At 32.4% G+C, this 25,112-nt stretch overlaps 1 protein-coding gene across 2 annotated transcripts in view; it reads right to left on the reverse strand.

The window, feature by feature from the left end:
- Positions 1 to 313: 313 nt before the first annotated feature.
- LOC106720020 (proton-coupled amino acid transporter-like protein pathetic) overlaps positions 314 to 25,112 on the reverse strand; it is a 28,051-nt gene continuing 3,252 nt past the window's right edge. The window contains exons 2-6 of one of the 2 annotated variants that reach the window (XM_014514557.2): positions 4,314 to 4,396; positions 2,797 to 2,937; positions 2,104 to 2,376; positions 1,350 to 1,907; positions 314 to 806 (exon numbers count right to left, since the gene is read on the reverse strand). In XM_014514557.2, coding sequence (XP_014370043.1) covers positions 392 to 806; positions 1,350 to 1,907; positions 2,104 to 2,376; positions 2,797 to 2,937; positions 4,314 to 4,396 — 1,470 coding nt within the window. In that variant the 3' untranslated portion in view covers positions 314 to 391. Of the gene's footprint in view, positions 807 to 1,349; positions 1,908 to 2,103; positions 2,377 to 2,796; positions 2,938 to 3,731; positions 4,397 to 25,112 lie in introns of those variants that run through there. The other variant, XM_014514558.2, reaches the window with a different exon arrangement.

Below are 25,112 nucleotides of genomic sequence, written 5' to 3' on the forward strand. Positions count from 1 at the left end.
TAAAACATAGTATTTTGAAATTAATTTCCAAATTGTAGATTCTCGAATTTTAAACCTAATAACGTATCACAATTTCAATCATGCACTAGAACTCATCTCACACGTTTATAAAGTTAGACACTACAAGTACTTAAATCGAAATGGCTACAGAGATTCGGTACTGAATTAAAATAATGAAACACAACCTGACATTTGCGAGATAAATCATAGTTGCAATATTAATCTCAAATTATTTCATTTGAGTATGATTGAAACACAAAAATATATTAAAATAACGTTTTAAAGAAAAATAAAAAAAAAACATAGAGATATTAAAAAGAAACAAAGTTAAATCGAATCTTAGCCGTTAATTTCATTTGAGCCTTAATCTAAAAATAGTCTTTCCGAATCACTATTCCTTTGATTCAATTATTTCTATAATACTGACGTAGGAACCTGTTAAAAAGCCGAGTATTCCGAAAGAAATCAAAAATAGATTCTTCCAGAGGACCCAATTAAAACGACCGAGACCATTAGGCCTGTCCCAAAAAGCAACAATCTCAATAATTGAAGGGAATATAAGACCCAAAAAGGAGAGACACACGGCACCGACAAGAGATATAAATGGTCCAAGGTTCGGAATAGCAATGGCAATACACAGCGTGATTATAATTATGAAGATCCTGATGCTGTATTCGGCGAGATTCTTTTTGGCACCGAACCAGTGACGTACGTTCCTCCAGATGATGTCCATTGGTACGTAGAATTGCAGACTGTACGTGAAGAATATGGCCACAGCGATCATAAGCTTTACACTTTGTCCAAGCCTGAAAAGAATAAATAAAAAATAAATAAACTAACAAACTTCAGTCATTTTCGCTCATAATATACCCTATAAAAAATTATTATTCCCTGCATCGTAATTGACTTATATAGGGTTACTTTAAAAACACTAATAACCTCACAGGACTAAGATAGCTAACATCATAAACAACAGTATATGTTGTACGAATTTCGACATAACTTAATACATTAATTAAAAACGATTTTTTTTAATTTATCAGATTAGAATTATGTACATCGATTTCGATGTTTAGCGACGCGACGCTCGGAAGTTCGGAGGCACTTACTGTTTGTTTACCTAATCTTTGTGATGCGCATATAGTTAAGAACATTCAAGCGGAAAATTAGTTTAATATTTGTTTTTGTATGAAAGTAAAATCTAACAAATTATCAAAACTATGCTATTACCTCTTTAGTCCTGAGAGGTTATTAGTGTATTACAAGTAATCCGGTTTACGCTAGGCTCAGGTATAGTAGAGAATTTATCTCCTCTTTCCAGACTAACAATTAATAAAAAGAATACTTACACTTCGTCTTCTGGTAAATTGATCGTGATACTTCCAGATGTCATATCGCCATATTTCAAATATCCAAAGAATCCAGTAAAAGCGTACAGCGAAACAACAAAGAACATGCCGGTGTTCAGAACACCAGGGCAACCGATGAAATGACGAGGAGTCTTCATGTTGTTTTCAAGGGGCATCACAACGCCAATTCCTTCCAAGGCGAAGATGGCCGTTCCGAAAAATGTTGGTAAATGATTGAATCCGGCGAAAGGTTTACGCTCGCTGACACTCGGGATATCTTGGAAGAGGTAGTAGAAGGTTATACCCATACCGGTACCGACCAAAAGGTTCGCCAACATGGAAAATGGTGCCAGATATTTTAAATTTCTTATCAGATTCATAGATATGAGAAGCGGCAGCAGCAGTGCCATGTAAATTCGCACATCCATGTCATGAGGAAACCACTCACTGTCCTTAGCATAGAAATCCGCTACTTGTTTGATGTTCTTGGATACAAACACGATGTACACACAACAACAGCCCAGCAAATCAATCACCAAGAACGAGTTCACGAGGGCTCTGTAAAGAAAAATTGTTTTATTATTTATTAAATATCCGCTGTTACTTTGATTACGAAAATTCAATAAATTTTGAGTATTTTCCGAATTAGTTTAATTAAATTTTTATATTCATTTTTTGGCCTTTACTTTTAATATCTAAATAAATTCTATCATAATAGTGAAATGTTTAGAAAAAATACATATGAGATACATACTTTGCAAGCCTCGAGAACTTGTGCATAGCGGGCGGTCCAGATAAAAAGGCAGCTTCAGCAGTTTCGGCAAAACCCAATGATGGTTTCTGCATTCTTCTACAGAGCTCGTGGGAAGTTTTAACCAGAACATGGACGCAGTAAGTGCAGATGCCACCAATTAGAAAAGTTGCTACCAAACCGAAGTAGAGGCCGGCGTTGAGGAAAGCCATAGGCATTGCTAAAATGCCACTTCCAAGGGATCCTTTTAAAAGATGAATAAGTGTATCCATATCCCTGGAATCAAGAATTGTTTTTATTCCATAAATAGTCCATTATGTACTAACTCCATAACGAATACATTATGTACTAACTACACTACACTAACTAAATGTATTCATTAAGTATTTTATTATCTATTATTAGTTAATAGCTACTTTAGGTCATTTTAAAAGAAATTATTTCCATAGAAATGTCAGCTTAAGATAACACATAATTCTATATGCCAGATATTACATTTTAGGTATAGTGTTATACTTGGAAACTATTAAGTGATGCGTGGTTACTGGTTACGATGCAGGTCAACTATGAGTAGAAGACCTGATCCAGTTCCACTTTCCATTCTTTCGCTTAATTCTTTTTTCAGTGTCATTTCTATTTAAGGGTTAGAACTTAAGCAAGTCATCTTATTTATGGTTGTATGACTAATTTACTTACGATGTTGGATGAGCTAACTTCCTGTGCTTGAATGGATCATAATCCTCGTCCGCTTCAACATCTCGTCCCGGTATTTCCATAAGAGGGAGAGTGGACCCTGCTTGTTGTTCCACTGGGATCTCAATTGGATCAACTTTGTATCTGTGAAACATTTTACAATATTATAATAAATGCTATGATTTAATTTATTAACTAAAACTATTATGTGAATTAGTTAGAACAGAGTGGTATAGAAGTGTTTTCAGGGATTTTATCGGTAATTGTGTATTATAGCTTAAAAATAATGGTAGCCCGCAATGAGTACAAATAAAGCCCAACATTTCAAGCATTGTGTGATCGATCGAGTGAATGAATGTTCGTATGTCGCGACGCGGAACCCACATTACATTATCAGCTACTAATCCTACTCTGTAATGTACTGAAAATTTATTGCAGATGGTTTGTACGTAAAAACGAATGAAAATATTACTTGTTTGTCAGTGTTTCTGAGTGAAGTGTTATTATGGTCTCCAAGATATACAGTATTTTTTGTTTTGTTTGCGTTTCACTCTGTTAAGACTCGGCATTTACAAAAAAGTGGCTCAACATTAAATTCAATACAGCTTTACGTTGTTTTAAAACAAAGGATGCTCGATATTTTAACAGCGCTGTTGAAGGTCTACGGCATTTTATGGGTTTTCGGGGACATGAAGATATACAGGATATATTCGTATCACTTTAGAAGGACATAAAGCTAAATTAAATTTGTACAAAGATAAATATCGAGAGCCAATCCCGAGCCTGAACAGAGATGGCGCACATTAAGATGAAGCAGACGGTCGACGCCGAGGCAACGTCGTCTGTTCACGTGTAGGTACATATTTTTTAAATTTAAACCAGTACCAAATAAAACAAATTATTAAAACAAATTGAAACCATAAAATGGAATGATGTACCGGTGTATGAGTCCATTGCTAGATGATCAAGGTCGACGAATGACTTTAATCTCGTGGAAGCTGCACACGTCTTCCCGGATCGTCTCCGAACGGCGACGAGCTTAATTAGCTCGTTAAAGGAGCAGTCGACATACAATACAAAATACCATTTTAACATAAAAGATTATTGGTAACAGACAGTCAAGCGAGGGCTATATGAACCCCTGCAACACTCAACTTCTATTTACTAACGGAAAATAATCTTTTATTTGATAATATAACCTACGAATGTTCTTTTCAAAGTCCTGTTGAACAAAAATGGCAATATTATTAATATTCCGACTCCTCTGGTATAATATCTGGTATTCAATACATCTTTTGATCTTGCAAACAAACAAATGAGAAGGAGTTAAGCTGTGAAAGCATGCTTTAATTTCATGTCAAACATATTTAATAAGCAAGGAACAAAAAGGTTTATTGAACATGTCGACTGAGAATAAAGTTGGGTTATTAACGACACACAGGCAGTATAAAAGCTGGCAACGCCGATTGTTGTCGCTGTGAGAAATCCCCGTCGCAGTACCAAAGAACATTGTCACTTACTTGACCATAACGTCTGACAAGTCATTTCTGACTTCTTTTTTCTTGGGATCGTATTCGGCTATCATCGGCCGCATATGGGGTTTCTGAAACAATACAAAACGTTGATATTAACATCAGAAAGCATATTATAGTAAAAAAAGTTCGCGGTATCTAATATTAATTTAAAAAAAACTAAAAGTGATTGATATTAATGTGACTTATTACTTGTAAAAATCAGTTCAGCCGTTATGGCAACCGGTCGAAATTAAATGGACATAACCTACACAAAATCATTGTCCTCCTGTCAGTAAAAAGAAAGCAAAAAGTTATTTAAGTATCACGATTTTTATTCATAAATAATTAGTTTAAAATGAAATCGCTTAGCTGTATAGTTGTATTAACTGTTAGAATTCTAACTCATGTGAGCAAGTCCTATGAACGCAAGAAAAAAATTGGAGAAAAAATAGAAATATGATAACTTCTCAGCTACCATTTTACTTTCTTCAATCATAATCAAATAGCTCTATGTTTTTTTATTTGTTTGTCTATACTTCACGTAACAATCTTAATTATAGATGGGGAAGTTTGATTCTGAAACGGCAGAACGGATCCGGATGAAATATGGTACATGTTTTAATATCTTTTAAGTATTATGACGACGAAGTCAATGTCCATTGAAAAGAGAAATTTTATGAAAAATACATATATTGGTGTGTAGAGCAGAGCAGTGGTTTGCCTGTGACGTTCGATGACGTGTCGATTGCGGCAGGGGCACGACTACTCGCACTCGCCACACGTGACCCGGCTGGGGCTATTTCGGTTGGATATAAATAACCAAAATCCCGTGTACGAATGAGGCAAGTCGCAAATCTTGGTAACTGTGTACTTTTCTTAGTGTTCAAGAATAATAGCAACTTACTATCCCCATGTATAAATATACCACTTTGACAATAATGGACAAAATGTAGTACACCATGTTTAACTAAATTGGCATTTTGTTATCCTCAGAACAATCTTCTAACGTTCTTCGTTCTTATGGATAAAGATATAAAACTATACTACTTGCATCTTAATAGATTAACTTGGTGTCCGAGGAACGTCTATTTTCCAAACAGTAACCGTTAAAACTTCAAATGTTAAACTGTTAACCCTTTCTAGCTATGACTCATGGAGGGTTTAGTGTGCATGTTATTTCGTTCCCCTAATTTTATTGCCATGGCGGCGTAAATATTATTTTATATTGTAATATTGAACTTTAATTGTAAGGCACTAAAGTATATCGTTTTAGAACGCTTTCAAATATATGTGATTGTATGCAAAACTGGAATTAACAGGTTCCGAATAATAAATTATGCAGGAACCAGTTTTATATCGCAAGTCCATCTATTGTTCGGCAGCGACGCAGCACCGGGCACAATGACGAAACTTGTTCAGTCTGCATAATTCTAATGGTGAAAACTACCCAACTTATTTTTGTATACATTCACGTGGTGTATTTGTAAATATAGTTTACAAGGTGTTTAAATCAAATGTTCCGAATCATATTCCATTATATTTCGCACAACTGAAGTTTTCAATGTCATTTAGTTATTCGATAAACGATGATTTGTAACATACAAAATTGATTTTGAAATTGCCATAACTTGCAAATCAATTTCAAAACTCAGTTTTTAGAATAATAAAATAGAGATAGTCTAAGTTATTTGCAGCTACACATAATATGTACATAATGTTACTAATAGATTTTAGTTTAGGTTTAAAAAGTAATACATTTCGTGAGAGGAAGATAATAATGAGTGTCGCAAGGACTTGTTTATTGTATCATTGGTCACGAGAATCTAATAGATAATGTACATAGAATATGTGACGACATAAATAGCCATTGTTTGCGAATAACTTATGCGCACTTGTATCTAAATCGTTCGCGAAGGCCGCCAATGAAATTCAAATAGTATTCGCAAAGATATATCGACACACCTCCCTACGTAATTATAATTCAAATAAAGTCTGCACTACATAATAATTGACGTGGTCACGACAAGCAAATATTTGATGACAATATTTTTACTTTGTTAACTATGAAATATGAGTTCTACATGAATTATTTATAATTGATTTGATTGATTTATGTAGGTATTTTTACACAATTATTTATTTACATCGTCTACAAATTTAAAACTACTAGCAAAGTATTAATTTCTACATATTTTTAAGTTCAGATCCTGATTTCTAGTTCAATAGCTAATGAGAGTAATCTTTGGTAATTTTGCGTTTCTCTTCTGACAGGAAATTGTCGACTTGCATTACGTTTGAAAATAGCGCCTAGATTGCAAATCAAATTGATAGTGACTTGCGCAATGCAGTTCTGTGAATAGGAAATAGGAAAATCAACGATCGCATTCATTTAATTCTCATTAAGTGTACGAAAGACAAGGACGAAAATATTTTTGCTTTGACTGCATACTTTACATGCACTTTAGCTCCTAATTCATTATGGGCTCCTAGTACGTCTACCGCTACATTTTGCAAACACTTCTTCCTCCTTCTATGGTATTTTGAAAATAACAAATTTGCTTAGAAATAGTGGGTGAAGTCAAAATGGTGGTTGGTTTGCGTGGCAGAAATCCCAGAAGAAGAAGTAGGTCATTTGGGACCAACTTGTGTTCCTACAGAAATTGGCGACTAGGATCACATAAACTTGAAGTAGTATCGAAACACTTTTACCCCGTGCGCATCTACTTACAGTTAGTTCAGTATCAATCAAACAGTAGTTAGTAGTAATCAAAAGAAAGGAGAGTTACGTTAAAGAAGCTATGAAATCAAAAATATTTTTGTTTAATTCTGAACAATTTAGTGTTGAGATAATTTTAGAATATTGGAGATTTAGATAAACAATCGCGAAACGATTAGAAACTATTGATTAGTTTAGTTTGAAAGTAAAAGTTAAACTAAAAGCGCGCATCCACAGAGATGAAGCATATTCTTGAAAATATTGACCCGTTAGGTTTCAATCTACCAGGCTATCAGAAATAAGTAGAGCTATGGGCTCTCTTTTACATCGGTGTCGCTGTAAAATACATACATACAATGTATGATAACTTTTAACAAACTTTTCTGTATGAAATTAATTTAACTGATTCTTATTGGTATTACTTGGTTAATATTACAGTTATTATTAGTTATTATTATTATCTGCTCATTCATTACATCCGTGAGAGTGTTTGTACGAGGTTTTCGGTGGTAAAAAACTTTGGTTAGAAAGCACCTTCTATGACTTTTGTTTTTGGAAAAAAATACTAAAAGTAATTTGCGACGCAGTGTTTTACTTTTGGCATTTGTTCAATAGAAAAACACAAACTACGGAGAAGAATATTTTTAACTAACATTTTCTACTTTGGCTCATTCATTGATTATTTGAGTGGAATTACTAAATGATTAACTAGCACAACTTCTATTTTAGCCTAATTTATTATCTAGCCTTATTATTTTTCTATGTAACTACTGAAAGCAATATTTCACAATGATGTAATTTGGTCTAGTTCTACTATTTTTCACTAACCAATTGGCTATATTGATTATTTTATAAAACATCAGTTACTTTAATGTAAATTAACTAATTCGATAATTGTTAAGAATTAAACTTTGCATTAGATATAATGTGGGCAATAATGGATGTCTTTTACATGTTTTCAAACAAATTGTTTACAAACGTAGAATATTTCAACATCCTGTATACGCTGCTTTAACTCGCGCATGCTTACTTGCGATTTCATCGTTTGTATTTTATGATATCCTGGTAGTAGAATTTTTGTAATATAGTACATGGATTGTACGAGAGATGGATGGAGGTTTCAAATCCCATCATTGCTTTGCTAGTATAGATCCCATTGGGAGAAACCACAATCCATAATGAAAGTTTTTTTTATTATTTGTGATTAAAAATAGCTTTAAGCACTTCTCTAGATAAACTTTTCATGTGCTTCTTCTGTTCGCACAGACTTCCTTAAAAAGTTTTCTTTCTATTCACGTTTTATTGCAGTCTAGTAGTTGGCCGCGAATTTATCCGCGCTTAATTAAATAAAAATAATGCCTATCTAAAATAAAATATAGCCCGTAACACTCGGGGACAGTGTATATTCCCAATTGTGACAGTGTTTTCAAAAATCAATTCAGTAATTTCGGAACCTATTCAATGCAAATAAACAAACAAATCTTTCCTCTCTACAATTTATGTTTAGAATGACAACAAGGATAAACTTTTGCGTGGTTTTCATTTCAAAAACGTTATCATCATATCTGAATATTGGTATTTGATTCAATCAACTGATTGTTTTTAAAATAGTTAGGTATTATTTTTGTTTACGTGTGAAGCAAGCGTTATTGTTACAGCAGTTGTTCTCATTAATCATCAAAGATGACGTAAATATTTCGCGTTTGCTGAATTTATCAGTAGATAATTTAACACTGTTTACAATACATCCCAAAATTTGTTATCAAGGTTCTTATAAACGCGTAGTTAATTAGCCCATCACCTCATACGTTTAGATGAAATCATCACTAGAGCAAACTGATATTAAGAACAAGAATAATAAATCACCATTGTTCAAAGAGGTACATTAAAACAATATTTTAAACTAAAACTAGCGCTAGCAAAATAATCATATGCTGGAAATAGAAAGCGTACACTTCATGAAGTTATCAATTTGAAACGATGTTATTGATGATTGTGGTGTTATGATTGCGCAAATTCTATTGAATGTGAGAAGCCGGAATAAAGTGATTTAGTACTTTGTTTAACTAGTCGCAAGGTATATCAAGGGGACGGCATCAAGGTCTGAGGATTGGTAAGTGACTGATGCGACGACATACTTCCACTCTATGGGAATGGTTAGCTGTTCACGGTCCAACAACAACGGCGACTTGGCATTAGGGTTAAGTCCTTTAAGATAAAAAACTTAACTGGCGTAAGCATGTGCCTTGACATAGAGATGAATTTGAGTGAGGTTTATTGTTGAAAATTGAAATTCATAAATATAAAATGGTTTTTAATAATAGATTTTTTTGCAATTTTAAACTTTTAACAAAATATTGTTATGATGGGCATTGAGCCGTTTGGACGAGTTTCAAAATTCCGAGCGGTACAAGTCTAAATATAATTAGGTATGGCTTGTTTGTACATAAGAAAATTTCGCTCAGCAGTGTCATGGCGAAGATCGCAATGGCGTCGGCTTAGAACGTCTTCCTTCATGGCTCTGCCAAAAAGTAATTATAAACTTAGAGACATTTTTACATACTAAAATCGCTTCAAAGATAACTGTGAGTCGAAGTAGTTGTTTGTTCTCATCTTCTCTAATTCATGTTTTAGAAACAAACTTCATCCTACGCACTGTTGAATGTTGAACTATATTTGCTTGCACATTGTTTTTTTGGCGCGTAATTGATAAATTTAGCGAAAAACAATATTATTCTCTAAATGTGTCAATTATGTTTCTAGTATTTTTGTGTTTCTTTTCTAAAATAAAGAGATATTTATCTAAAAATATGAATAATGGAATTTGATTAATAGTTCCTAATACGGCAGAAGGATGATAGTTTAATGAATCGCTGATAGTATCTTATCTAATCTAGTAAAAGATATATCACCGAGGGAAATGCCGCGCATTGTTGGGTTGTAAAGTTTGTAGAAGAATCGTCTCATGGATACCCAAACTAATTTAATATTTAGCATAATAATTGTCGCTAATTATTCCTTTCAATTCAATACACGATGAAATTTTATATTTATTCACACGTTGCAGAAGAAAATTAAGTGTCACTTTAAATATAAGACTAGGTCGAGGTCTTAGTGAGAACGGAAGATAAATGAAAGAGATCCGAAGATATAATAGTACGTTACGGTAGTTGGAGTTTGCGACCTTGCCGTAGCGGAAATCAACGTTTAGCACAAGGACGTTCTTTTTGACATCAATTTGTCTTGTAAGGGATTCACTCTCAGGATGTATGATAACCCTATGGTAATCTCTATCCAACTGGGTTTAACTGAAGTACAAAAATTGTATAAATATTGCTCTAATCTTGACCTACATATTACTATTATAGTATATTTAATTACTTTAAACAATTTAATTACTTTTTATGTATATACAAATAAAAAGTAATTAAATTCACATTCGATTTGGTTTTTAGTCTATATGAATAGTACGATTGCGTTCAAAATATTTAAAGTAGAGTAAACATAAACTGTGTTTTATGACCGTGATTTATGTATGTTTCTAGTCTCGTAGTTAAATCGAGAATGGCATAGGTCGTTAGCTGTTGACTAACACTACCATTTTGGCTTGCGAGTCCGGAAAGGAATAATTTTGTTCTACAACAAGGCAACCCTACCGTATGGTTGTCACAGCTTCCTGATGATACTAATGTAGCTGTTTGACCAAGGCTAATACAATCAATGTATGTAGTCTACGATCAATTTATAACTAAATTGATTCAACGCAATGAGTGGGACATTTATATGTCGCAATGTTGTTAGGCGCGTATTGAAACCATTTTGTATCTCAAATTGTTTACCTATTCTATTACTGGATGGGCAAAAATGACAAAAGTTGACAATTGATGATGTAATATGTTCTGACGTGGTAGCCGCGACAAATAATAGTTTAATTTTAATAGCCAAAAGACTGACTAACGCCCGAATACTGAAACTTCACTTAAATATGTAACAGCGTATGTATCCTTCATAATAAACTACAAGTCGAAAAATTGTGCTTAATTTGAAGTTATATTAAACGTTAATAAAATCTTGAGCAATGTATTTCTGTTTACACAACAAGATTGTAACATTTTGTGAGTATACCGTTTTCCCCGAAGGAACATATTTGTTTCATAATTTTGCTTTTCCACATAATAACATTTAATAGAAATGTTTTAGTTACATATAATGTGAACGTAACTATACGGTTTATTTATTATTTAAGGCTAGGTACTGGCTACATTTAAATTAACATCAAGATTTCAAAAACAATTTTTTTTTTAAATTTGTTTATTATCATTACTTTTCTGAGACCACAACACGTATGTAAATGTTTTGGTGGTAAAAACGTACCATTTCTCAGGTGACGTAACCGTGGACTGGACAGCAGACCGCTGCGGCGCCAATGTTGGCAGGAGAAAGAGGGTCACCCTTGCGTGTAGACAAGGCAAGAAAACACTTATCAATGATAATCGCGTTAAAAATTTCATATTTAAAATTAAAATATCGTCGTGTTTTTATCACAAGGATTGAAGTAAACAGCTACAGTCGGAGAATAAATTGCAGAATCGTAAACCGTGTGTTTTTTAAATCGAATGAAACGAATTAATTTGTACTCAAAACATACGAAATTCCATATATAACTTCAGACTTTCGTGGTTTTTACTAATATACTGTTCGTAAGAAACGGGATTCTCGGGATTCGAACAGCCTAATGGTGGTAAGAATCCCGTTTCTTACGAACAGTATATACGAAATTCCAAACAACAAAAAGCATACAATCACTGTAATGGTGTGTTATAATCTAATTACGATTAAAATTTAATTAATTAAATGGGAGTATGTTATTTAATGATGATGCATAGGAAGAACATTCTCTTTTTGTACGTTCTCTTCTGTTGATTAGAGGTAGGCAACGCATCTGCAATTGAGGATGTCCATGGGCAGCTGTCACTATTTTGGCTAATTCAGGTAGCCGCTTGCTCGTTTTCCAAAACATTATAAAAAAAAATTGTCCAAAAATTTTAAAAAAATAATATTTAAAAATAAAAATAACCTTATACATTCCATTTGTTGAAATTACAGGTACAAATTGAAAATTTTTTGATTTACCAAATCTTATACATGTTGTGAGGTTTATATTTAGATGAGCACAGCTAAAGACTAATCAGATCTGTGTAACATACAGTATAGTCGAATACCTCCGCATCATCTATGTCTTTCTATTCATCATATTATTATATTCATCATATTTAATTTTATTGGTCATTTTCAAAGGCCAAATATTCATAATCATTTATATTCAGAGCACATATATTTATAGTTACAATGGCGACTCATAAACACTTTATAGGACTGTTAAATATTTATTATCGTCTACGTAACGAAGCTGAATAAAAATTTTTACAGTGTCGACAATGACGGAATCACATAATGATAGCATGATATCGCAGTATTGCTTTATAACTAGCAATACACTTTTCAACTCTGATAATACCTACCTATGTCCTTGGTTATAAGTTACGAACAGTACCATGAAAATTCAACGTTCAACTGTTGCAGTTATCGATTAATATAAGTATGATGTGTTTTATATATGTACTAACTACCAATGTATCGGTGTAAAAGTACAAAATCTTTCGATTGTAACAAAATTCAAATAAGTGTAATACATAAAATTCAAAAATAGATATGTAGTTAATGCAAGATGCACTCTAGATATTTTTTAAAACGCCGCCCGATTAAAATAAATTAAAATAATTTATCTATTCACCTTTAATAAATTAGGGATATGATATTAAACTGTTTTGAAGAGGCCACAACTACGTAACATTTGTATGAAAAAACTGCGTCATAGAGAACGTCTAGCTTAGTTGCTACAATTGACGTGTTCAGTTTTAACTAGTTATTGTTTTCAATCGATCTTTGCATAACATGGGACGTCCCAAGACTCATTACTAAATCACGAACCGTTTATTTTATCATTTATCGAACAACGCGACAAATATAACTGTTAGCGTCAGTAAATTTACATTGCACTACAATTCTGTTTATATTCTTTATTAAATTTGTAGATCGTGAAAGCTTGATTACATGATGCCCACTCTTTAATAAATACTAAGTACAGTTTAAAAACCCTTTAAGTAAATATTATCTTCTCTACTTCCACTATTTACTTTTGTGGTTTATCTCCTTTTTCTTGTTCTACACAAGGGTCATTTTCAACGGGACAAATGATAATAATTATACCTTGTCAAAAGTTAAGATTCCTCAGCCGCAATATCCATTCAAAAACATATTTGTTGTTGATAAATACGTTTTTGTAAAGGTGTTGAAACCCACGAATAGAATCTTACAATTAAAGAGTTTTAAATTGCTCAGTACATTTTGATAGTAGTAGTATATGATTTTCAGACTGAAAAGTAATATAAAAAGCGATTTGCCTACGTTTATGCGTAACTATTTCGCGGGTGAAACTAGCACGTGCAAAATAGTTCTGATCTGAACTCAAGGCGGTGTGGAACAAATAGAATGTGAGTGCATGAGAGTGTATGTGTGTTTGTGTGTGTGTGTCACTTCCGAGCATTCTTGCGTAGTACTTGCGGGGAACTAGAATTGCGCGCGGCGGATTTATTTGTGTTCACGTATTTATATTATTTTTAGGCTAATTCTAGACGCAGTTGCGCCAGTCTGTACTTTCTGCGCCTACTTTTTCACTTACTCAGATGCGAACTTGAAATTCATATACAACATAAAATGCTAATAGGTGATTATAAAATATTTTTTTGAGTTTTTACCAACGATACCAGTCGATGGAAAGTTATTTTAAAATTTGAATTTCAATTTAATCTGATTAGATGGATACTACACTATGTATGTATGTAAGTAAATCAAAGTCAGCGATCTAAATATTAAAATTAGCACAGGACAACGGAAAATCTAAGATATAAAAACAGATATAAATTTTTACCGTTTGATATTTGTTGTGGAGTCTGCAAAAAAAACTATTAACTGTGTTAAGTATACATTTTACAAATGACTTAAATTATAAAATTGCATTCTATTACTACCTATATAAATAAATCGACATATGAATCCTATTATAGTTTATAATAAAGTTTATTAACCTTTTAAGCTACGACCACCTTAGCAAGAAAAATTAATTTGTGAGCCACTCTATAACTCGTCATCGGTGCGATACATTTAAAAAATAAAAAAGATCGCGACCCATAGGTTGAAAACCACTGGCATTGTCGTTACGTGTATGGTTACCTTAATGTATACGAATGGTAAAATAAAACGAGACGGCGGGTAAAGGCCATGCAATCGTCACGTGGTTGCCGCATGCCCCATGACGATTATACTCAACCTGTATTCGTTCTAAGACAAAAAAAAAAAACTAAAACCAAACTCATCTAGAAAACTCCGTTTGATTGTCGAAACATCCATACAAAAAATATATTATCGGTTTTGTTTTTTTCAGAGACCAAGAGATACGTTTTTTTGCGTAAAGTTTAAATTCACGGTTACTGAACCACAATGTATAATAACAAATTGTTTACGACAGTTTTTTTACACTAAGACATTCTTGTTGACAACGTTATGTAATTATTATATACTAAAAAAATTAAAATTGAAACTTAATCAAGTGATTAGTGATTTGGTTCTTGTAACAAAACGTTGCTTAAACAATGATGTTCAATGTCAATTCCGTATATTACCATTTTCACACAATGCATCATTCGTGTCGTCAGCTTTCTCACTGTGGTTGAGCGTATTTATAAACTTAACTGCAGCGAATGTTGACACACGTACAACGTGAACCGGTTGAAAGCGGTTCTAAGAGTGAAAAAAATCGCCTATTGCACGTACAGCACATTTGCAGTTTATGAAAGTATGTTAGGAATTTACAAGAATATAGAGAAATTACCTACAAACGATCCCTCCCACGGCTATTTACGCCGTTACAAAAACATGAAAGGGGATACCAAAATTTAAAGAAATTGTGTGTGTCAATACTTAGTAACTTGAGACTGATATATGTATCAGTAAAAAATACACTGCCTTTAAATAATTCTCAAAACTTCGTCATAACAGTCGTACCTGGATGAATACGAAATTTATAATACATCTCTACATCTGTTTAATATGAAGTCCTCGTAGCTCACAATGAAAAGGACATGAATAACTTTCATTACGAATATTATTGGACACGACAAATAAAATCTGAGAATATGAATGAAGGAACTCTAATTATGTGCCTACTGTGCTCTTGTTTGAATTTACTCACACAGGTGGCAAGAGGATTTTTACATAATCTTTACAAACTGAACCATTGTAAAGAAAACGTCATGTTATCGCTATCTCAGTATTTATTATGATAACAATAAATGTGCAACACCATTTAAAAAATGTCTTCCGGGCTTTATAACTTTGGTTAAAAAATTTATTAAGGCTTCATATCTATTATATTTGAAAGTAGAAAGAGGTGAGAAAAAAATAATCGTGTTTATATTATACTAGCAGTCGCCTGTGACTCCGTTCGAATTAAAAAAACATAATAAGTAGTGTGTAACTATGTGTTCTTCCAGACTATGTTCTACATCGGTGTTAAATTTCATCGAGATCCGTTAAGTAGTTCCGGAGATACCTTCAGACAAATCATCCATCCATCTAAACATTCACATTTATAATATTAGTAAGAAGTAAGATGTATCATCATCAAATCTTAAATATACACCAATAGTCATCTTGTTTGATCAATGAAACGTGGTAATAATAACTAGGAATTTTAATAAAACCTTGAAAAGACTTCTTTTCAAAGACAACATTAAATATTTTAATGTAGACTACAAACAAGTACTAGGAAACGCGCAACTTCTATTTACTTACTAATTGATGCGAATGGCAAGAACCAATATTCCTAGAAAAAGATTATTTACACGTATTTGTCTTAAGATAACCGAGTTTCTTATGTCTCTTGTCAAAGTAAATGCTTATTAATAACGCCCACGTGTTTAATTTAATTTTCAAATTAAATGATTTTTTATTAATAAATACAAAAAAGTTTTATTTATAACCCGCGAATCCGTCTGCGCGGAATTAACAAAAAAAAAACTTGATTAGTAGCCTATGTGTCTCTCCAGATTATATTCTGCATCTAGGAAATTTTTTATACAATATCCGATTTATTTCAAAAGTTTTAATTGAGATCCGTTAAGCCGTTCTGGAGATACCTTCTAATAAAACATCCATCCATCCTTGCAGACATCTAATCTTCCGTTTTTATAATATAACAGTTAAAGTTTTACTTAGTAATTAAAAGTTTGATTTTTTTCCCTAATTAAGTATTAATTAATATAATTAATTATTATTCCGACCTATTATTGCACAATAGATTTAATATTGATTTTAATGAATAAATAGATTTATGCATATTTCACTACATATTAATTAAATTTTAATTAACAAGAAAATATTACGTGACACTCATTACAAAAGATTGTTATTCGCGCTACACTGATAATACTATACGGATAATATTAATTGCAAGTAAATTTCCTATTCAATCTTTCAAACCCTGGAAATTAAAAACGTAGATAAATAAAATCGTAAAAAATTATCGACCAACAAGTTGGTGTTTTAATATACGAAAAGATATAGAAAGGACAATAATGGATTGGAATGTAATCTCTCGCAGGCTAAGTAAACTATTAAACCAAGTATAATTAATAATATTTTTTCTTGACTGGAAATAGCTTTGTTAATTGAAATATTGATTTGTCTATTAATAATATAAATTAAATTAAAATTGAGTATAGAATAATATTATTTTTGGTAGAGCAAGTCATACGTAATAATCCAAAAAAAAAACATAATATTGTTTCACGATCAAAAACTTAACTTATAATTTTTTATTACACATATTACAAATTAAATGAAAATCACCCTGATTGATTAAAGTATTTGATTCAATAATTTGTTAAATTTATTAAACGTGTGTAAACATTTATATTTTCCAACCGCGGATATCTGTCGAGTGATTATACTTTATAGCAATAAATATTTTTCTATTACGTGACATACGTATAATGAAATTCTGTAAGAATTCTACGTCGCAGACGACACTCATTACTCAATTTAATGGAAATTTCTTCTATATTTTATTACATTACGATATTAACCAATATTACTCAAGGTAAATAGTTTCCGATAGTTAAAATCAAAATTATTTCATTCCTGACATCCTGACTATTTATCACTCACTTGGGATCGGCGCACAATTATCATTTTAATAATTTTTTGGCTTAATTTTTACGGCCGTCCGTCCTGCCTGTCAATCGTAACCTGACCCAAATTGGAAGAAATAACTTGAAATAAAATATTTATCTTATTACACAATTTTTTATATCATGTCATAATATACTCGTAATATCTTACATTATACATATATACATATATACATCATAGGTACATATTATTTACTAAGAAAGGGTACATTGCTTTCTTTTCTTTTTTATAATGATAATAATAAATAAGAAAAATGACAAATTTGTGTTTCGCTAATGGAAATCTACAGTTAGTATTTATAGGTAGACATAAGGCGGAAAATTATCAAATAAATTATACATTCAAATACTTAAATGTTATTTATAGTATTTTATGATGCTGAAATACAAGGCTTGACATTATACCTCGTAAACTGATTTCAATGTAAATTATATTAATTTTAAAGTATCGTTTTCACCGAAACTTAAAGTTTTAATTGATACTTAAAATAATATAGAATAATTAAAATATTGTTAACTACAATAAAGATTTTTTAATCGCCAAAAAAGTAACAAAGTTATTTTTTGATTGTTTATTACTTCTTATAAAAAATAAACAATGCGTCGCAAATATAGGACTCTATGTCGAATCGACCTGGGACTGGGAGTGGCTGGACATGACGGCGCCGATATAAATTGTGTTCTGTTATCATGAAACTTTGTTCGCTTACAAAGTTATTAAAGTAGTTAAATATTATTTAATTATATTACTATTATTTTTAAATAAAAAACTCATATTTTTATTAATTGGAGGTATGGAAAAACTAATTAATTTTATCATATAAATATGTGGATGCGGTTACGTTGTTTGAAACCAGAGTGGAATAATAACAAGGACAGATTCGAGTTATCTTATCGCTCTTGTACGAGCCTCAAATTAATCGATGGCTTTGTTAAGCCATGACCGTGTCCGGATTTTTAGCAAACTAACGAGATTCAACATGTTCTAGAATACACTCAATGAAATGTACTGAGTTTTTGTGACAGTGCGATTTCACTGACGAAACACCTGTATAATAACATTTTCTGTTTTTTTTTCAGATACAGAAATTACGCTCACAATAATTTATTTAAAATTTATCAATGCCTTATTGTATTTATTTAATCTTACTAATATTTTAAATGCGAATGTTTGGAATGATGGATGTTTGTTAGACGGAGGTATCCATAACTGCTAAACAGATCTCACTGAAATTTGGCATAGATGTATACATTGCTTGGGAGAACACAAAGGCTACTAAGTTTTTTTAACTACTGCGCGAACGAAGTCGCTGACGACAGTTAGTATTAAATAAAAATATAGACAAGGTTGACATTAGGACTAACGCATCCTAATGACTAGTAGTACCTAGTACGTTTTATTTAATTATACAGAATACGTCACGTTAAAAGAAAACGTGTTAAGGTTTTTCCCCATGGTCTATTTTGTCATTATGGCCTATTAAGGTATAACGTTACCTCAACTTAGTATTCTTACAAATGAATGTTATTTTAATATGAGCTTGAAGTTTTTTTGTAATATGAATAATGACATACATATTTCCTGAATATAGGAAAAACTTGTTTTAATCAACGATCATTCAACAAGTGTACAATATTTCATTGACAGCTAAATTGTTTATTTGATAACAAAAATTATTAACTCATGTTGTTATTTTATGTTTAAATTTGTTATTGATATTAATGCAAATATTTAGATGAAGGGAATGTATGGATGTTTATTTTAACGATAGACCAGAACAACTGAATGGATCGAAATTTAATTTTCAATCTTTCAATACAATATTTTGGATATTTACTAATAATGTAATCTTTTAAATATATTGATTTCGACATAGTCTGTTCTGTTCTATTAAAGATTAATGACATTTTTCATTCTTGTTTACATTAAGATAATACGAAACAAAGAAAGTTAATTTCACTCATATTGTTTATTATTGTACTAGGAGGTGAATAAATTTGATTTCAAATATGAAAAAACAGTACAACAGTAAAGCTTTAGTCAGGTTTAAACTGAGCTCATCGACAGTCAACTTTCAATAAAAAAAAATATGCGATAACTTTTAAATGTAAAAGTCGAGGACAAATCTACAAGCAATTAGTTTTACTTTGTTGCAAAAGTCCAAATCAATATTTGCTACGAGTACAAAAAAAATCTAACGTACCTTTTGTCCCATTTTTAAATCGCAATTTTTTCGTGAATTTTTTTCGTTTCGTTTAAGGTTTTATAAAAACAGAGTAACAATAGTGTCAGAGAGATGTCACACAGACGTTGTGGCGGCGCAGAGCGGCGGATAGTATGCCATATGAGAAATGCTGTGGCGCAATGAAACGAACAAATTCACAATATCGCTCAGTGAGTCTTCAAATGAAAATTGAGAAGATGAGAAGAAAAGTATTATGATATAAATATACCGCGATATCTTTGTTGCGTCGCCATACGGCCCGTGTTTTTTTTTTAAATCAAAACGTGGCAAATGAGCAGAGGCCGCCTGAATTCGCTGAAATAGCGAGGCGACCGTCGTTCTTAGACATCTGCAAATGCAGATGCATTGCCTACCTTTAATCAACAGAGAAGGGGACGCTCAGGAAGACGATATTTGCGTGTTCTAAGCTAATCTTTCCTAATAATAAAAAGCGACTGTTTAACGTTCGTATAGTAACACCTTCTTAATTTACATATGTTTGTGGTTAGGCAATTATTTTCGTTGGTATTTTCATCCTGTAATTTTTTTTAGCATTATTATACAGTTGTAATTAACTGAAAATATTACTCCCTATTGTATACCTAAAGACATGAATAGTAATTTTATATTAACTTAGATAACGATTTAGATTTGAATCGACGTCTGGTAGTTTTCCTTTTGTCTCGTACTGACTTCCTACGTTTTATCTGGCACTTGAATAAAACCACTTTAAACAATTTATTACTGTCTAATAAAAACTGCGTTATATATTTCAACATGTTATTTTCTACTAAAAGAAATTGTCGAAGTGTTTATATAAGGGGAAATTACTAATTGTTAGTTTTTGAGATCAAAAACCCCGTTTGAAAATGTTCATGTCAATTATGTCTAAATTAGAATGTGATTTTTTGGATGTACTTTATGTCCTAAACAAATTGTAACACAAATTTCATCTATTTTTGATACGATGGCAATTCTCACAAATATTCGTGCTTGTAGTAAACGTGAGAGATATTTGATAAGGACAAATTTTAAATATTAGTATAAATAAAATTTATTGCTGTTCTTGTACTTTAATAATTAAATATATAATTCGTTTCTAGAATATAAAGGTGAATATACACTAGAGCATTTTCTCAAGAATTTCTATGTAATGTAACGTTCTTACGAATGGTATATTATAGGTAAAAGCATAGTTTCCAAAGCACGTCTGGTTCGTGAAAGTGTGATACACTAGAACATATTATAGAGCGGCTTGTTGTTTTGTTACAAGTAAACGCTCTAGTCTATACCCACCTTAAGAGGGATAAACGATAACATACATAAATATTGCACTGTTAATTCTACAGATTTGAACTATGTAATAATAATAATATAATTTACACAGAAGTTACAACTTCTAACGCATTTAAATTACTATTTTTAAGTATTTTATAGTAGTTATGTTATTTAGAGGTGTTAGACTATGCTGGATAATTTTCCTTGTTATTTGCTATTATTGCAATGTGAACATCATTACAGCCGACAAGAGCAATGTTTTCAAGGATGAACCGGAGTCTTCAAAGTATGTTACGGAGTTATATTTTAATTATTTGACTCTTGGTCTTTCCTGCATTCTAAGCTGGTTTATTTCAGGTGTCACGTTAAAGCCGGTAAGACACCTTCTGTTCTCTAACTGACCGTCTTCTAACTCAACCGACTGTTAATGCGTATCTGTGTAAGAAAAACTGAGGACTACAGTTTAAATGACAATAAGAGTATCGTCTACAACCGTACGTTTCAACTGAACTGTCCGATTGTTTGGTGGAAACTGTACAGTTGAAACTGAAGGCGTATAGCCGGCTTTAAAGTTATTTTTGTAAAACGTGAATATATTTATGTACAATTTTATTTTTAACTTTGATATTTTATTATCTATCGAATAAGATTTGAATTCAAATTATTATTGTCCAGGATGTAAATATTATTATGAGAAAATTCTTGGCTCATAAAACGACTGTCGTCTATGAAAACATGTTGGGTGACCTTGCTCCATTTTCCAGTAATGCTACTGGAACAACCATAATAATATTCGTTAAGTATGCGAATCTTATAATGTTATGTCTTATGGCTTTCATTGATTGATTTAAAACAATCTAAATGTCAACAACTTTATGAATAACTAGCTTTTACCCGCTACTCCGTCCGCGAGGAATAAAAAATAGAAAACGGGGTAAAAATTACCCTATGTCCTTTTCCTGGTTCTAAGTTACCTGCCCACCAATTTTCAGACAAATCGATTCAGCCGTTCTTGAGTTATAAATAGTGTAACTAACACGACTTTCTTTTATATATATAAGACTAGCTTTTACCCGCGACTCCGTCCGCGCGGAATAAAAAACAGAAACGGGGTAAAAATTATCCTATGTCCTATTCCTGGTTCTAAGCTACCTGCCCACGAATTTTCAGTCAAATCGATTCAGCCGTTCTTGAGTTATAAATGGTGTAACTAACACAACTTTCTTTTATATATATAGATATAAGATAGATAAATATAAGTTTGTATTATGACTTCTTATATTGTCTAATGGGCACTTTAAACTTGATGACCTCAAGTTTCTCTGGTGGATAAGTGCCAAACTATCTCAAAATAGTTTATATTGGGTCAAAGTAGTATTATGGATTTAGGTAGATGACTTGGAAACACGAATTACTAAAATACTACGTACACAGTTTTGATTTGCCTTCATCCGAAGTAACCGTAACTTTGCTTAACAACCTCAAAATGTATTAAAAGGGTACATTTAGATAATATAGCAGTATAATTTGTTTATGTTACTAGTTTTAAGTAGTCCGTGAGACAAGAAAACAACAGCTAACAGCTTTAAGAATATATGATGTGCAAGTGCTTGATTAGAGAACTAAAAACGCATTTTCGTAGATGCGTTTTAGACAACAGTAGGTCCTTTTTTTGCCGTGAAAATTACTTGAAGTTTCAATTAACAATTTCATAGAAGCGAAATACGTTCATTGTTTTTTTTTTTGTGGAATAACGGTGTTAGTTAAATAATTATTTCTATTTACACATACGTTATATAATTGTGTTTTTTATTATTAATAAAGAGGTCACTGATTTAGTTATCCGGACGAATTTAATTGTGTTTCATCCAAGGCAATGTTTGAAGGAACCTCGAGGCGTTTGCTCTTTTCTATTTCAAGTGCAACAGAACAATGGACTCGAAAGCCGCGGTAATAATCAATTCAATCCATTCTTAAACCACCCACAACTCCGCTGCAAAATAATAAGTATGACCAAGCAAAAGCTTCACTAAACTATTAAAAAAAGTTACTTGTTGAGTTAAATAAGTGTAATATACTACTGTTTATATTTTTATATCAGTATATAACTTTAATCTACTAACATATGGTAAGGAGGTGAAATTGGACAAATAGTGTGTCCTTAAAACGTGAGCCAACAAGTCTTAAAAACAAGGTTTTTTTTTGGACGGTTTCACAAGGCTAAGATGTAATTGTGGAATATTTTCATTTATTGCCCTTCTACACTTTGATATTTTAATAAACTCTTTAGTATTGATTATTTTGATTAATTCAGTCAGTAACGTAAACTATTATTTTCTTTAAAATATGTATATATTAATTAGACCGACATTTACATTTTCAATTACAATATTAAGTTTTTGCTAAATAGATAAATATGTAACATAATTTAATTTCTTAAATAACTAGTGTTGGAAGGTAGTACATAACTTCTGTGTAAATAAGACAATGTATTGTAGTTCGTTGAAGTCTTTTCTTTTGAAATGATCTAAATAAAGCGTCAACATGGATTGTTAACAAAGATAAAAGACAACGTAACATACACTTTCTTGGAATCGAATAACATCCATCTATCTCTATCGCGTATAAGTACGTATACTATCTTCATATCGCGCATAGGTTCTCATGTAAAAACCTTGCGTTCCGCGCTTCAATTTATAAGCTATTGACTTTTTGTCACTAAAATGCGGCTCAAGACTTTTATTTTAAACGATTCATTACACATACTTAAATTATTATTAGTTCATGTACGTCCTACGATGAGTTCCCATTGAAACCAAATTGAGGCATTTAATAAGCCCATACATTTCGTCATGACCGAAAAGCGATCGTTTTGTAACTCTAAAAATAGATAGCGTTGTTAAATACAACTCTTTAGTAAGGAATAGGCGCGGAGTGTATGATTCACGTTCTGGTTCTAACATGGGGCTTTTATATGTATAGTCATACTTGTAAAACTAGTAGGTATACGACTGTAGCGATTTCTTTCATGCCTTTTTCACAGCTGTGCCTTTAAATAGACCATGTTAGAGCGTTTAAGGCGCGGGTGCGGACAACAGGCTGCAGCGGGAACCGATTGTCTGAGAACCCTTTTTAAATTTATGTGTGTATGTGTGTAGATAATTTGTGAGGGGCGCCATGAAGCGTGCGCGTGTGTGCGAGTGGGTAAGACGCGGGCTGACTCCGTGGCGAGGGAGGGGTGACGGCGGGGTGCGGGAGGCGAAGCGCGGCTGCGGCGAGCGGCAACTCGATGGAAATTTCCATTGCCCCAGCAAGCGGCGAGTTCACAATTTTAGTGTTCAGACATACGACTGAGCGAGCGAAGCGATCCGCGGCCGCCACCGCCTATTCTATACTCTTCGCACCGACTTGGAGGCCGCGTGCGCACGACGCATAGCGTCGTCGCGCCGTTGCTCGGCGCGAGCGCAAATTTCGGTTTCACGCTTCAGTTGTAAATGTTTCAATAAAAACTGAATTGCTAAATAAAATGCTACTTCTTTTTACAAATCGTTAAACTTTATTTTTAAAATCATAAACATTCAATCAAATGTATACAAGTAGGATAATATGTGTGAATTGCCAACTTTTCCAACCCAATATCCAACCCAAAACCATTGTAACAATCATTAGAACAATATCGTCAGCTTGTAATATAAGCACCCCTATTGTCCGAAGACTTTCTCAGAAGTAATCACCACGGCGTAATGCGCCTAAGTTCCATTTTAATGCGGACATAAAATGAACAATGCATACAATCGAGGTGGGATTGGCGGACTACTGCGTTTGAGTATTGCAAATAAATCAGTACTACATGTAACAAAGTCAGACGACTATTTTACTGACACTGACTAGCTACGATCGCTTTATGCTCTTTAATTGCCGCCTCCATTAAGAATGTATTTATCTCAACATATAATAATCTATTTCAAACACAATTCAAGACATTCATGTCGTCAGTCTTGTATTTTTAAAATTACTTACGAGTAAATACTCGGCATTGAGAAGACTAATGAATGTACGATAAAAAAATGTTTTTTATAACTTTAAAGTATGTTGAATTCAAATATATAAACTAGCTGTAGCCCACGACTCTGCCCGCGCGGAAATAAAAAAAAATGAAATAAGTGGCCTATGTGTTCTTCCAAACTATGTTCTACGCCTGTGGCAAATTTCATCAAGATCCGTTTAGCCGTTCCTGAGATACCTTCAAACAAACATCCATTCAACCATCTAAACA

The sequence above is a fragment of the Papilio machaon genome, chromosome Z (genome assembly GCF_912999745.1).
Source record: "Papilio machaon chromosome Z, ilPapMach1.1, whole genome shotgun sequence".
In the NCBI taxonomy this organism is placed as follows: domain Eukaryota; kingdom Metazoa; phylum Arthropoda; class Insecta; order Lepidoptera; family Papilionidae; genus Papilio; species Papilio machaon.